Here is a 13,079-nt window from a genome sequence, read left to right as displayed (position 1 = left end):
AGGTAATTTCTTAAATGTGGGCTGGAAAAGCTGCGAGCCAAGCACTCAGAGCTGCTCAACCCTCTGGGAGCAGGTGAGGCAGCAAGACAAGCTAAGGAATGACAGCAAACAGTGACTCCACTGCTAAATGTGCAGCTACAGGGAAAAAACCATCAGAGCTGGGGTGCTTGCCCCAAAATCAGCGTTTCAGCCCCTTTACATTCACTTTAGAATTGTCTCTTAGTAGTCTGAATGCAGCAAAAGTAAAGCAAGGCAAAGATCTCATTATCCAAAAACCCAGAGGAACTTTAAAACCACTGCAAAATCCCCATCCCCGGTGTTCAACAGGCATTTCCTAGGAAGCTGGAGCTTGATCCAGACACAGCAAATGTCCTGCCAGCCCCAACAGCCTCTGCACCAGCACTGCAAACCAGGAAACAGCACACAGATAACGCCAATCAGACAGAAAACAAATCCAGGAGAGAAAGGCAGTAAAGGAGAGCCTATAAATCAAAGTGATGGTCAGACAGCTCTCAGACAGACATTTCCATGTTCCTGCTCTCAAACCCAGCATGAGCTGCTTCCCAGGCTGGTTCTCCAGGGGCTGGAGAGAGCCCAGCAAGGCTCTTGGTGCAGAATTCCAGGTTTTCCATGGACTGGACAAAGGATTGGGAATCCCAGCAGGGAGGTCAGGACCTGCTCATGAGACCAGAACTGCCACACTTGATTACCCCACACCAATCCCTGCTCTCAGCCGCCCCCAAACCCTCATGGAGAGAAGGGGGAACAGGGGAGAAGAAAGAGCCCTGTTGTTTTGGGGTGGGTTTATTCTCCTGCAGGAAGGATAAATGGGATTGTCCCAGCTCTAACCAGATGAAATCCCAGTGTACAGAAGGTGCAGGGAGATCCCCTACAGGATAAACACACATCAGAGTAGTCAAACACACTATTTTTAATGGAGATTTGCAAAAGGCAAGCCAAGTGTTGAAAATTCAGGACATTTCATGAAAGCACATTTGGTCCTCTTCCAAGTTTCCTCAGTTAAATACTTCATGGATAAATAACAATTAAGCATACATGGCACTTTCAGTTCAGAAAACTTGATATTGCACATGATACCAAGAAATACAAGAGTCTATTTCAGCAAATGATTCCAGCACTGTTATCAGCTCCATTTTGATGCCATTGACTTGTACAAAAGCTCTCATTTTAGTGCACAACAGGTGCCCTGTCCTTACAGAGTAAAAACGTATCCAAGCAGTTTTAGAACAAAGAGGAAGAAAAGTTGGCTCCTGAAGGAAGAGAGTCTTTTACCAGCAGCTTCTGTGAGGATAAAAGCATTCCTATGGAAAGATGACTGTCACATCACCTGGCAGCAGAAATTCCACAGCAATTCCCAAGGGAAGCTGAGCATGTTTGCCTGGAAGGCTGCAATTCCTGTCTGGGCTGCTCTCATTCTCAACCACCTTTCACTATTCCTGGCAATCACAAGGAAAACCCAATGGCAAAGCAGTTGTGCAACTTCCTCACAGCCCTGGAATGAATTCTCTCTGGAAAGCTCTGGAATGGATTCTGTGCACAGTGCTGGGCTGGGACCCTCCCCTGGGTTCAGGAGTTCAGACAGCACAATCACAGGGAGAGTGGCCAGAGTCACACCCAGGGAGCTAAACTGGGAGCCAGGGACAAACCTGGAGCAGGAAAAGCCATCACTACCCTTGGGGTGTGTCTGTCCTGTCCTTCCTGGTGTCCTGGCCATCCCCACGTGCTGCCCACCCTGTGAGCTGACCCAGCCAGTGTGGGATGCTGGGCTGGGCTCCCACCCCACCTCTGCTCACTGCAGGGCTGGATGAGCCCAGCTGGCCCAGGAGCAGCATCTGAGAGCCCAGAGCTCTGCCCCTGCCATCCTCCTGCCCTCCTCACCCTGCACTGGCAGCACTGCCTGGCCCTCTGCCAACACCTCTCTGCATCACACCACCTCCAATTCCTGCTTTCCCTTTCAGACAACTCAGACACTCCAGAAACACCTTTGGCAAAGCCAATGCCACAGGAGCTGGAATCACCAGCTGCCTCAAACACCAAGGCAACCCATTCTATTGCAATATCTTGGGAAATTTTAACCTATTTCCCTCTCCCCCTCCAACCCTTCACCTCCTCAAACACACAGAATAACACTAAGAAGACTAAGATTATTTTTTTTGCCTGAATACAAGATTCAACTATCATGGAATAGAAGATTCTACAACAAAGTCCCTGAGATGCATCTGTATATTAAAAGATTCCAACAATAACCTCTCCAGCACAAACTTCATATTTATTAGAAATGTTTTGAGTTGCAACACGTGGTTTATGAAAACCAATGTTGTTGTAAGAAGGTGAAAATACAGCAGATCAAGTTGCCCTCGTATTTATGCCTCAATTTAAAAGTCATTAACCCAAAAATAACATTCTACTACTTCAACTGTAGTCAAAAGCTAGAAGTATATAAACAACCACCAAAAAAAAAAACCAACTTGGTATATTTAAAATAGTTGTTTTGGCCTCAGTTTGTTGTCATCCCTCAAGCCCTTAACTGCCTTCTTCCTGAAAGTTCATAGATATTTTTCCAGTATCTTCAAAAAAACTCCAAACACCTCTTTTTAAGTGACTTTGGGTTCCACTGTATTTTGCAACCCGCTCATCAGAAATACTTTTCCATCTTCCCAAGGAAGCTCTGTTTTCCCTGGTAGTGAAGAGAACTTAAGGCACTAACACATGAATCCTGTCAGGAATGTCAAATAGTTTGTTCTTCATGTACTGTGACAGCAGTTCTTAGCAGCATCTCTCCTGAAAAGGCACGAAAACTTGGCAAACAAGGAAACTTTGGGAACTTCTGCCTGAGTGGCTCTGCAATTCCCCCTTCCCTTCCAAAAAGGCACCTGGATTGGTTTGACCACTGGTTTCTGCAGCCACAGGCTCTCACAGCCCTGCAGCTTTATCAGCTGTGGCTGGGAGGGATGTCACACTCTACCAGCAGCTCTTACACCACCAGCAGTGATCTTTCCAAGAGTACACAGAGCAGTTTTGTTTCAGCAAACCCAGTGGGTTCCTACCTGAGTAGACCTTTAGGTTGTGTATTGCTAGTCAGAAAAATTCAATAATTCAACTTGGTGTAAAAAATTGCACTTCCCCACTCCTTCCCCAAGCCCCGAGATCATTTCAAATTAAATAGCAGACCCTGCTCTAGAGGGACATTTGTAACATAGCTACAAGGAGGTAGCTAAGTGGCACAGGCCAATTTGCCTTCTTTTTCTTTTACAATAGATTCAGCCTTCATTTGCAACAACATTTCTCATAGGAAGTCTTGAAACAAGAGCTGGTTGTTCAGGTGGCACTGGAGGTTACCCCAGCTCAGAGGACTGAGCTCCATCTCCTTGGTGTCCAGGGCTGGCCACAGGCCCAGGGACACTGGGGGACACCTGGGGGACACCTGGGGGACCCAGCCTTGCAGGCAGCAGCTGAAGGGGAGGAATGTCTGCAGAGGATGCCAAGCTCCCCCAGGTTCCCCTGCAGAGTCCCTCAGATCAGTCCCACCATTCTGTCGATCTGTCTCATGTAGTTGCTCTTCAGGGGCAGCAGGTACCTCCTCTCATCAGGGACTCTGTTACACTGTTGAGAAAATTTATATCTTTTTAAAAACTCAGATCCAAACCCAGGCAACCCCATCCCCTATGCAATCCTCTCAGACCCTCCCAGTACAGAAAACTGTACCCAATAACACTTTTTCCTCCAACTTTCCCTCGTTCTTTGCAGACTTGCAGCACAAATCCCATAAATGAGCAGCAAGTGTTTCCTCAGTGCAGGCTGCAGCTTCCAAACACACAGCACAGCTTGTTGTGCAACTGAGATTTCCTTCACTATGACAACTGTGAACGTTGAAAATAATGCTCTTTTCCTGGAGCTCTGTGGGGAGGAGGGAAGGAACCACACCAGAACCTACCAGGAGATATTTTTTAAATTGTCCTTAACTGCTCTAGTGGCAGGTGTCCCTGCCCATGGGGTGGAATGAGGTGATCTTTAAGGTCCTTTCACCCCCAATATTCTGTGATTAAACCAGACCTGTTTTGGTTGGTGATGGGCACTGGAGCCACAGTTCTGGGGCCAGATGAGGCCTTGCTGAGAAAGGTCCCCTTTTACATCCCCCAAAACCACACTGAGGAAGACAAAGCTTGGTTTAGATGACCCTCTGCTTCTCCCTTTGCCCCTGACAGCAACACTGGAGAGTTTCAAGGGCAAAGAAAGGGGAAAAGGAAAAATAATTGGAAGTAAATTAACAAAGAACAAAAAAAATGCTGCAAAACACTTCAAAGGGGACAGGTTTCACCTTCACCAGCATCCCACACATGATCCCATTTATGCTGCTGCTGCCAGTGCTTTTCAGAGGAGCTCCTCAGTGTTTGACATTTCTAAAGGGAACTCTCTAGAGCAGCCCTTCCAGGGGCCCTGTGTGTCCTGGCTGCCCCTCCCCAGGCCCAGGCAGTGTGTTGCTTACGTTGGAGCTGAAGTTGGCTGCCTTGAGCTCGGAGGGTTTGGCTTTGAGGCTGTCCTCCCCTGCAGGCAGGATGTCCTCCCACAGCGAGCTCCGGAACCGCTCGTCCACAGACACCACGTGGCCCTCAGTAGTGAACATGAACTTATTCCCAGACCTGTGCACTGGGTTCTCTTCATCAAACAGCTGAAGGAGAGGTGGCAGAGACAGGTATTGCAGGTGTGCCCCATCCTTCACCTCCCAGTAACAAGCAGCTGGGAACAGGTACTCACGCTTTGAAGGATCACAGAAAAATACCTTTTAGTGCTAAATTAAAAGGTATTTAATTTAGCTGGAGCAAATGGAAATAAATAGTCTTAATGCAAGGGATTGATCTGAGCAGTTAGAAGAGGAGAGCAGAAGAAAAACTTCTCACACAGCTGAAAGTGCCCTTATTTTTCTAAGCTGCTCTGTGAGGCATTTCTAGGCTGGCATCCACCGAGTCACAGATTTATTTGGTTTTCTGCACTAAAGGAGATTGAGAACAGGGGCTTAGGCAATGCCAGCCCAAATGCTTTCTCCTGTGAGGGCCAAAGCCCAGCAGGGAGAAAGCAGAGGCTGCCCCAGGCAGGAGGGCTGCAAGCAGCACTTAGCTCAGAGCTGAGCAGCAGCTCCCTCCAGTCCTGCTCCCTCTCCTTTCCAGCCTCTTCCCAAAGATCTGCAGCTCTCCAGGTGCAGGAACCACACCTGGGCAGCTGCCCCAGCTCAGAGAGTGGGGTGAGGTCAAACAAGAGGAGTTCAGCCTGAATCACCCCCACACACAAACCCCAGAACTCAGCCTGAATCACCCCCATACACAAACCCCAGAGCCCAGCAGGTTGTCATTAATGATACCCTACCCCCAACCCAATTTCTAGTTAATAATTAATAAACCCCTGCCCCCTCCTGTGCCATTTTTGTGCAGTGCCTTGGCAGTGAGGAGCACACACGTACCAGGTACAAATATTTACAGGTTTCACTGAGGAAAAAGCTCTCCATTCGATCCTCCTTGGTCTTCTCCACCACGTGGTGCAACGTGGCATAGCCACACCTGCAACATTGGACAGGGTTTGGGTTCAGCTCCAGCTCTCCTGCTCTCAGTTATCCCCTCACTTCAGAGCATTCCAGCTGCCAGGGGAAGCTCAAATGGAACAGCTGTGTTGTGCAGCACTCACTGGTTATTGGTCTGTGATCACCTGAACCCCACTCACCAGCTATGTCTGACCTGGCCAGTCATCACATATTTGTCTAGAAAATGAGTCAATTAATAATAAGGAATAAAAATTCACTGTCTTCCCCCTGAGCCCTGCAAGAAGTTCAGCTACTCAGTATTAGAGTCAGGATTCACTGCTGCTCTCTTGAACGGGAAGCTGATACCCAAGAGCATCTGCCTTAGGGGCCATCCCTCAGTTCAGCTAAACACCAAGAGGTGAGAAATAATCTTGCAGGATCCCTAGGAAAAATCCCAACTACTGTTTTCAGCAGTTTTTAGCAGCTGCTCATCAACAATGCATTTTGAAAGGCAGTGATAAAAATCCAAAGGTATAAAGTTGCCACTGGACTATAATTTCATTTTCAGATGGGAAAGAAAGAAGTGCTCAATAAATAAATAAATCATCACTTGTGGCTTTCAAGGAGGGCTGGGTTTTCTGGTTTACCTACATGTGGCAGACTGGATTCTATACAATATTTGTATAATAAAATATAGATATATAGCACTGAGAGAAGAAAAGAACATTGAAGACTGACTTTGCTTTTGTATATTTTTCCAAACTCTGCAGAATATCCATTCCCACATGAAGGTAAAATGGGTTCTTTGTGGCCTAAATAAGGAAGACAGACAAGAGTTAGAGTCAGCAATTTTGAAATCCTGTAAAAATAACACAACAAAGGCCTATTGGTACCAGAGGCTTGTGTATCACAGCAAACTTATCTTTATGGGAGCATGACTTGGATTAGCCAGTGCAAGCTTCTCACATTTGCTTTAGAGCAAATCCTAGAAAACCTGCAGTAAATCCAAACTCTCTGATCCCTTCCTTGTAGGCAGACAGTTATTTTAGTTTATTGTATCTGTGCCTGGGCAGTATTGCAAGGAAAGCTGCTACATTTACTTCAACAATTTTGGTTGAGCAGTCACAGGTCTCTGCCTTGTAAAAATCTGCCAGCAGCTTTTAGAAAAGGTTGTTTAGTGTTGTTTTTGCCTGCCTTATAAAAAAGGCTGTTTTTGAAGCAAACAGCAGAGCAACAACATTGCACAACACTGCAGTGCCTGCCCAGAGACTCCACAGGACCAGAGGCAGCTCCAGGGCGGCCAAAATTCAGCTGGCCAGAGGTCAGGGGGATAAAGTGACTTTCTGAACTAAAGCTTTTTGGCCCAGCCATGATGTGCAGCTCAGGGAAGGCAGATACCTGGTACAGAAGATACGTGGACTCCACGAGCTCTGGCCTCAGTGGGTAGAAGGGAACATCTGGGGCCTGCAGCTGCCAGTTGTACCTCTCTGGGAGAGCCCCATAGCGCTTCCAGATGGCATAATAGAAGGCATGGAGGCAAATGGCATCTTCCACATCTCCTATCAACACCTGGGCACCAGAGCAGCCAGAGATACACACACTTAGTGCTGCAGGCCAGCAAAGATGAGAATGTGGCACCTAAAACAACTCTTCTCCCATAAAACACACAGAAAAGAACCCCCCAAAAGTACTAATGTATTATAATGTATACTAATGTAGAATACTAATGTATTCATTCTTTGCAGTAAAATATTTAGCAGAGCCTCACAGCACAGAATACAAATGCTGAGGCTAAAAGAGGGAAGTTGGAAGTCTCAGATCTAGCAGAGAGCAGGCCAGGCCTCCCCACACGGCTGTGTTAATGCAGAGCTGAACTCAACTCTGCAAAGCCACAGGTGGGAGCTCAGCTCAGGACTCAGACTCACTCCCAGGCCAGGACCAGGGTGGGCCTTTCCCAGCAGGAAAGCTCACCTGCAGCCCAGGGAAGAAGGCCTGCAGAGAGTCAATCCAGGTGTTCATCAGCTGGCCCGTGTACATGTTGACGTTGACGTAGAGGGGAGGGTCCCCTTCTCCTTCATTGCAGGCCTCCCTGCTGTGGGTTCTCTTGCAGGAACAATGCAGGAACAATGCAGGGCAGTGCCTCTGCCTGGGCAGCACACAGCACACTGCCACAGCTCAGGCAGGCAGCCACTGCTCTGCTCTGCTGGGCTCCTTGTGAAAGGAACCCAAACACTGTCATGCTCTCAGAGGAGTTAATTCATAAAGGGATGTTAATTCATACAGGGATCCTATCTTAGAGCTCTGCCAGCAGAATTTCTACCAAAAGTCATGCTAGGCAAGATGAGGCTTTCGAAAGAACAAAGCAGCCAATTTAATACATTGCTTTTGCAGTGCCAGACTTTTCTCAGCCTTAACATTTATAAATGGGACAGGAAGCAGTCTGGCTTCTCTGCACCCCATCAGTTGCTGAGGAATGAGGAGACTACCATGGAAAGGAGATTTTGCTTCTTACAGTAAAAAGGAGAACAGATTTTCTAGAGCCTGACACAAAGCACTACAAACAGATGTGTTTCAGATCCTGCTGGAGGATTCACTGCTCAAGGAATTGATGCTGACATGAATCACATACCCTCTCCTCAAGTGGTTCTGAATGTTCTGATAAGCAGAGTTGAACATGTCCAGGTCTTCCTTTTCCCCAAAGAGGATGTAGGACTTCAGCAGGTACTCATAGAACGAATCTGACCCTGCTCCCAGTCCACTCTGCTTTCCAACCCAGTGACCAGTCTGGATATTCACAACATTTCCTTTCAGAACAAACAACAAGTTTAGTCTGAGGTTGTTGAGTATATCAGAGAGAAACACCCCAGTCAAGACTTGGGAATATCACAGGTTCAGAAATTCCTAAGGAGGAAGAATCAAAGATTAATATCAGATGAAGTGTTACAGTGGTGCATTCATCTGAGGAACACCCACACACATGCAGTTATTTTAAGTACTTTGAATCATCTGCCAATCTGAATTATATTAATGGGGACACAAATCAGGGCCTTCAGCTCCATCCCCCAGTTTTGTGGAAAATTTGAGTTGAAAACCTGTGCCCTAAGGAGTCTTTCAGAGACTCTATTTTTCTTGGAAAGCCCCAAAGTGCCATTAGTTCAACACAAGCCCTGGGTACACAAGGAGAACGTGACTGAGCAGCTACAGAGGGAGCAGAAGGACAAAGGTGAGGACACATGAGGACACAGCAGCACCCAGACATTACCCAGCAGTCCAGTGTTATTGCTCCTGAGGCTCCACAGGGCCTTCACAGCTCTCCTGGCCACCCACTCGAACGTGGAATCTCCAAGCAGCCTGCTGAGGATCCCAAACTCCACCAGCAAGGACCCAGCTCCTGCTGTGCAGGTCTCATTGTGGCTGTCTGGAGGAACCCCCTTCTTCAGGTTCACCTGTGGACAGGGACAGGCAGGCTGCACTCACAGCTGCACCCTCACCTTTAGCACAAGCCTTTCTGGTGCTTTGTGCACAATGTGCAGCATGGAATGTGCAGAGACACAAAACCAGCACACTTGGAAAGCTTTCCTGTAGAATTCCTGACATTCTTCTTCCAGCTCTACAACATCAAGCCTAAAGTGGGCAAGCCTCATTTGCTCTTGTACTTACTAACCCTTGCAAACTTCACTTTTTCATGCTTTTCACTAAACATTCAGGCTTTTCCCTCTTTGCTGCCCCTCAGTTTGTACTGGTGAAACCAAGAACTTCCTCAGTGGATGCTCCTCCCCTTCCCCATGGAATACAGCACTGAAGGGAAGTTACAGCACCCTCAGCTGCTTTACCAGGCCCTGAACAGAAGTGAAAATTCACATTTCTACAAGGGGAAAAGCAGTGCTGCTGTCTCCAGAAATTAAGAGCAGCCAGGCAAGTGCTAATTACAGTTTTACAGTTTAGGATTGATCCAGTAGTAGTGACATCCTCCTCCTTGCCAGCTGCATCTGCTTAAAACAAGAGGCTGCAGCATCCAAGAATCCCAGAGCATTGACAACCCACTGAGCAGTCTTCAGGAAAATTACAAATCCCAAGCCCAGTATGATAAATATTTCAGAAGAGCTTTATTCTAATAGAATTGTTTTAGTAGCAAGTCACCAATAGAGTCACTTTCCTCAGCTCTTTGCCTTTACAGTACTCCTTGTTACTGACAGTATTGTTTGCTGCTGTGTGACACAGGGCAGGGAATGCTCCACCAACCAGCACAGGAACAAATGACTCCTGACCCACAGGGAACAATAAACACAGTGAAAATCAGCCCAGGGAAAACATTTACTAGACAGAAAGAGCACTTGTACTATCCCCATCACCAAAACTCAGGGCAGGTTCCCCTGTGCCACTTCAGAATAACTTAGGGCAGGCTCAATACTCCAAGTGCACATAAAAGGGCACAAAATTTAAGGTGCAGGACAGGTGAAACTCTGCTTTGAGCCTGTTTCCCCAGGGCTGCTGTGTCACTCACCCGAGGATAGGGAATGCCAGTTTTGGTGTTCTCAAAGGCTGGCAGCAGCCTCACTGCCAGGTCATGAGCCAAGTGCAGCAGCTCATTGTCATAATCCTTTATGGTCATGTCACCAAAGGGCTGCTTGGTGTCTGTAATGATGATGTGGGCAGACAGCAGGCTTCCCAAAACCCTGTGGGAAAAGGAAAATTCAGGTTTTCAGTCTGTTCTGAAGCTCATTCTTCACCTAAACACCTTACTGCTGTCATGTCTGACAGAATTATTACTTTTTGCTCCTTACAGGCACTATACAAAATGACCTGGTTTTCCCCCAGCAGTAGTGAACACATGTAGAAGTCATGCTGTTGTCAGCCACTGCTCCAAAACCTGGTTCTGCAAAATTTACCTAACCCAGGAGTTCTTGGAACAAATCTGTTTAGGAGTGAAGACCTCCTTGTCCCTGCAAATGGCAGGAAGGGTGTTACATAAACTTAGTACTCAGAAAAAAGAAAGCCTAGCCAAGTGAAGCAGGAATAAACACTGCTTGAGGCACTCAGAAAACAAAACCCTTTAAAATCAGACAGTATCTAAGTGCATTTCCAACACAGAAGAGTCTTTTCCATCTGAAATGAAAGTGCAAATGAGCAGAAGTCCATGAACCAAAAAACAGAGCAGGGAAAAGCCGTCCCAGGGCTGTTTGCTGATCAGGGCACAGATCTGAGTCTCTGCTGCAAGCAGAGTCTGCAAGCACAGAGCCAACCACTGCCTCACTGCTCCAGGTCACACGGGACTGATTAAAATTGTTTCCTATATGAAAGGATGGAATATTTTCATAGGAGATTAAGAAACAGCTTACTTGAGGAACCATTTAGGGAATAAAGCCTGCCAAAGACCTCCTAATCAATGACTTCACTTTGAATTACACACACCAAGTCTTTAACCTTCAAAGACAGAAACACAGCACCACATACCTGATTGTTGCCTCAAAAACTTGGACTGTTGAGTCTTTGTCAAATGAAACTGTGTCAATCACCAACTTCACTGCCTTCTGGAATTCGGAGGAGTTTCCCATTACCTTTTACAGAAAAACAAAGCTAGTTTGTACAATTGTTGCTTCAGAAGAGGCTTGGGGAAGAGAATGGCAAGTTCACATCCTAGTCCAGCAGTCAGATTTAGTACACTGAATATTCAAACTGCCTGAACTATCAGTTCAAGAGTTCAAGAGTCAAGCTTAGCTTAAAACATATCACAGCTTGCAGAACAATGAAGTTTGATTGAATGTTTATCTGACCAAAGGCCAGTCCAACCTTTCAGGTTCCTGACCCAGCACTGCACACCCAGCAGTTGCCTTGTGCCTGCTTCCCACAGGTCTAACCTAGGAAGTTATTTCCACTGCATCCAGAGACAGATGTAAGTTCAGCCTGAGCTTTGAGGAGCAGGATGTGTAAGGAAAACACAGATTCCTGCTTGCCTGAGCTCATGAAAAGGCTGAGACATATCTAAATTTTTAACCAAAGCACCAGGTGCCAGCTGTCCCCATTACTCAGACCCAGTGGGGAAGCAACATGTGTTGGTCTGAGCAATGGGGAGCAGAACAGGCTTGCCCCACACAGCAGCTTCTGAAACACGAGAGATGTAGCAACCAGAACCTTCACATTTGAGAAAAGAAGTTAAGCACTGCCCCACTGGTGATGGAGGACTGGAAGGCACCGTTACCAGGCACGTAGCACGGATCCCAAACTTCTCTCAGTAAAACCCAACATTTCCCTCACTTCTGCTTTCAGTTCTGCTCAGAGCTGCCCTGCTCAAGCAGCTCCTCACCACTGCTGCAGCCCAGGGTGGAATGGGAAGGGTTTTATATCCCAAAGAGCCAGAGGAGATATAGATCCCCGTGGCTCCAGCACATCAGTGAGCCCTGACACTCCAGAAGGCACAAAACCTGCCCTGGCTGCACAGATGAGAACAGTCAAACCTGCTGGGGTCTCTGAAAATGCCCAGCTCCTCCTCATGACCCCATGCCCCAGCACTAACACAGAATTGAGCTGCTCCTCACATTATCTTTCAGTTTTAGCAGAAATGCAGCTGAGAAGCAGCTTTACAGGTTTTCCCCTCCTTCCTTTCACCACTTCACACAGATCTGTGTGTCAGACAGGCCCTCTCTGCCAAGTGAAACAACCAGAGCTCTTCCAGCCATTGTGCACACAATGAACCCTCCTCCTGATGGACTTCTCAGCAACTCACAGCAGTTCCAGCTCAAATCCACCCACCCCGGGCATATCCCAAAGAGATCTCGTCTGAACCTTGGGGAGGAGCTCCAAAATTTCCTCTGTCCCTTCTGGAAATCTCTGCTGACATCTCCAACTACTCTCATTCTGCTACCCCCACGTTACACTGCTGGTTTATGATCCAGCTGTTAGCTCGTGATCCAGCTGTTAGCTGGTGATCCAGCTGTTTGCACCACCTGGGCAAGCCTTGGGGAGCTGCCGCAGCCAGGGCAGGTCCCAGGGTGGCCAGGGCAGTGTCCCCACACCAAGGACTCACCGCCAGCGTGTCCAGCGCGTCGATCAGCGTCAGGGAGTAGTTCCCCAGCACATCATTGATGTTCAGGTTGGAGCTGGAAGAGCAGAATCACAGCATTGTTAAGGCTGGAAGAGACCTGTGCAGATCATCCAGTCCAGCCCCCTGTGCAGGCAGGGTCACCTGGAGCAGGTGACAAGGGAACTACCCAGGTAGGTTTGGAATGTCTCCAAAAGGGGAAGCTCCATGACTCCTTGGGCAGCTGGAGTCATGAGTCAGAGTTCCACAGCTCTGCCCCACTATGGAAAGTTCATTCCAGCACCTGAAGGGAGACTACAAGAAATACGGAAAGGGACTGGAGTGACAGGACAAGAGGAAATGGCTTCCAACTTAAGGGGAATAGCTTTATACCGGATATTAACAGGAAATCCTTCCCTGGCAGGGTGGGCAGGTCCTGGCACAGGTGCCCAGAGCAGCTGGGGCTGCCCCTGGATCCCTGGCAGTGCCCAAGGCCAGGCTGGACACTGGGGCTGGAGCACCTGGGAC

At 47.7% G+C, this 13,079-nt stretch overlaps 1 protein-coding gene across 1 annotated transcript; it reads right to left on the bottom strand.

The window, feature by feature from the left end:
- Positions 1–912: 912 nt before the first annotated feature.
- Positions 913–12,781, bottom strand: EDEM1 (ER degradation enhancing alpha-mannosidase like protein 1). The gene is made up of 13 exons (XM_031061625.1): positions 12,717–12,781; positions 12,558–12,630; positions 10,988–11,091; positions 10,038–10,209; positions 9,728–9,796; positions 8,796–8,979; positions 8,163–8,337; positions 7,505–7,625; positions 6,932–7,102; positions 6,272–6,345; positions 5,477–5,573; positions 4,508–4,690; positions 913–3,624 (listed from the first exon to the last, which is right to left on the bottom strand). The coding sequence occupies exons 1-13, from the start codon at positions 12,779–12,781 to the stop codon at positions 3,535–3,537; spliced, it is 1,578 nt and encodes a 525-aa protein (XP_030917485.1). The 3' UTR covers positions 913–3,534.
- Between the last annotated feature and the right edge of the window lie 298 nt (positions 12,782–13,079).

Source organism: Geospiza fortis, unplaced genomic scaffold (assembly GCF_000277835.1).
Source record: "Geospiza fortis unplaced genomic scaffold, GeoFor_1.0 scaffold128, whole genome shotgun sequence".
NCBI lineage: Eukaryota > Metazoa > Chordata > Aves > Passeriformes > Thraupidae > Geospiza > Geospiza fortis.
This window is presented reverse-complemented; position numbering and strand designations above follow the sequence as displayed.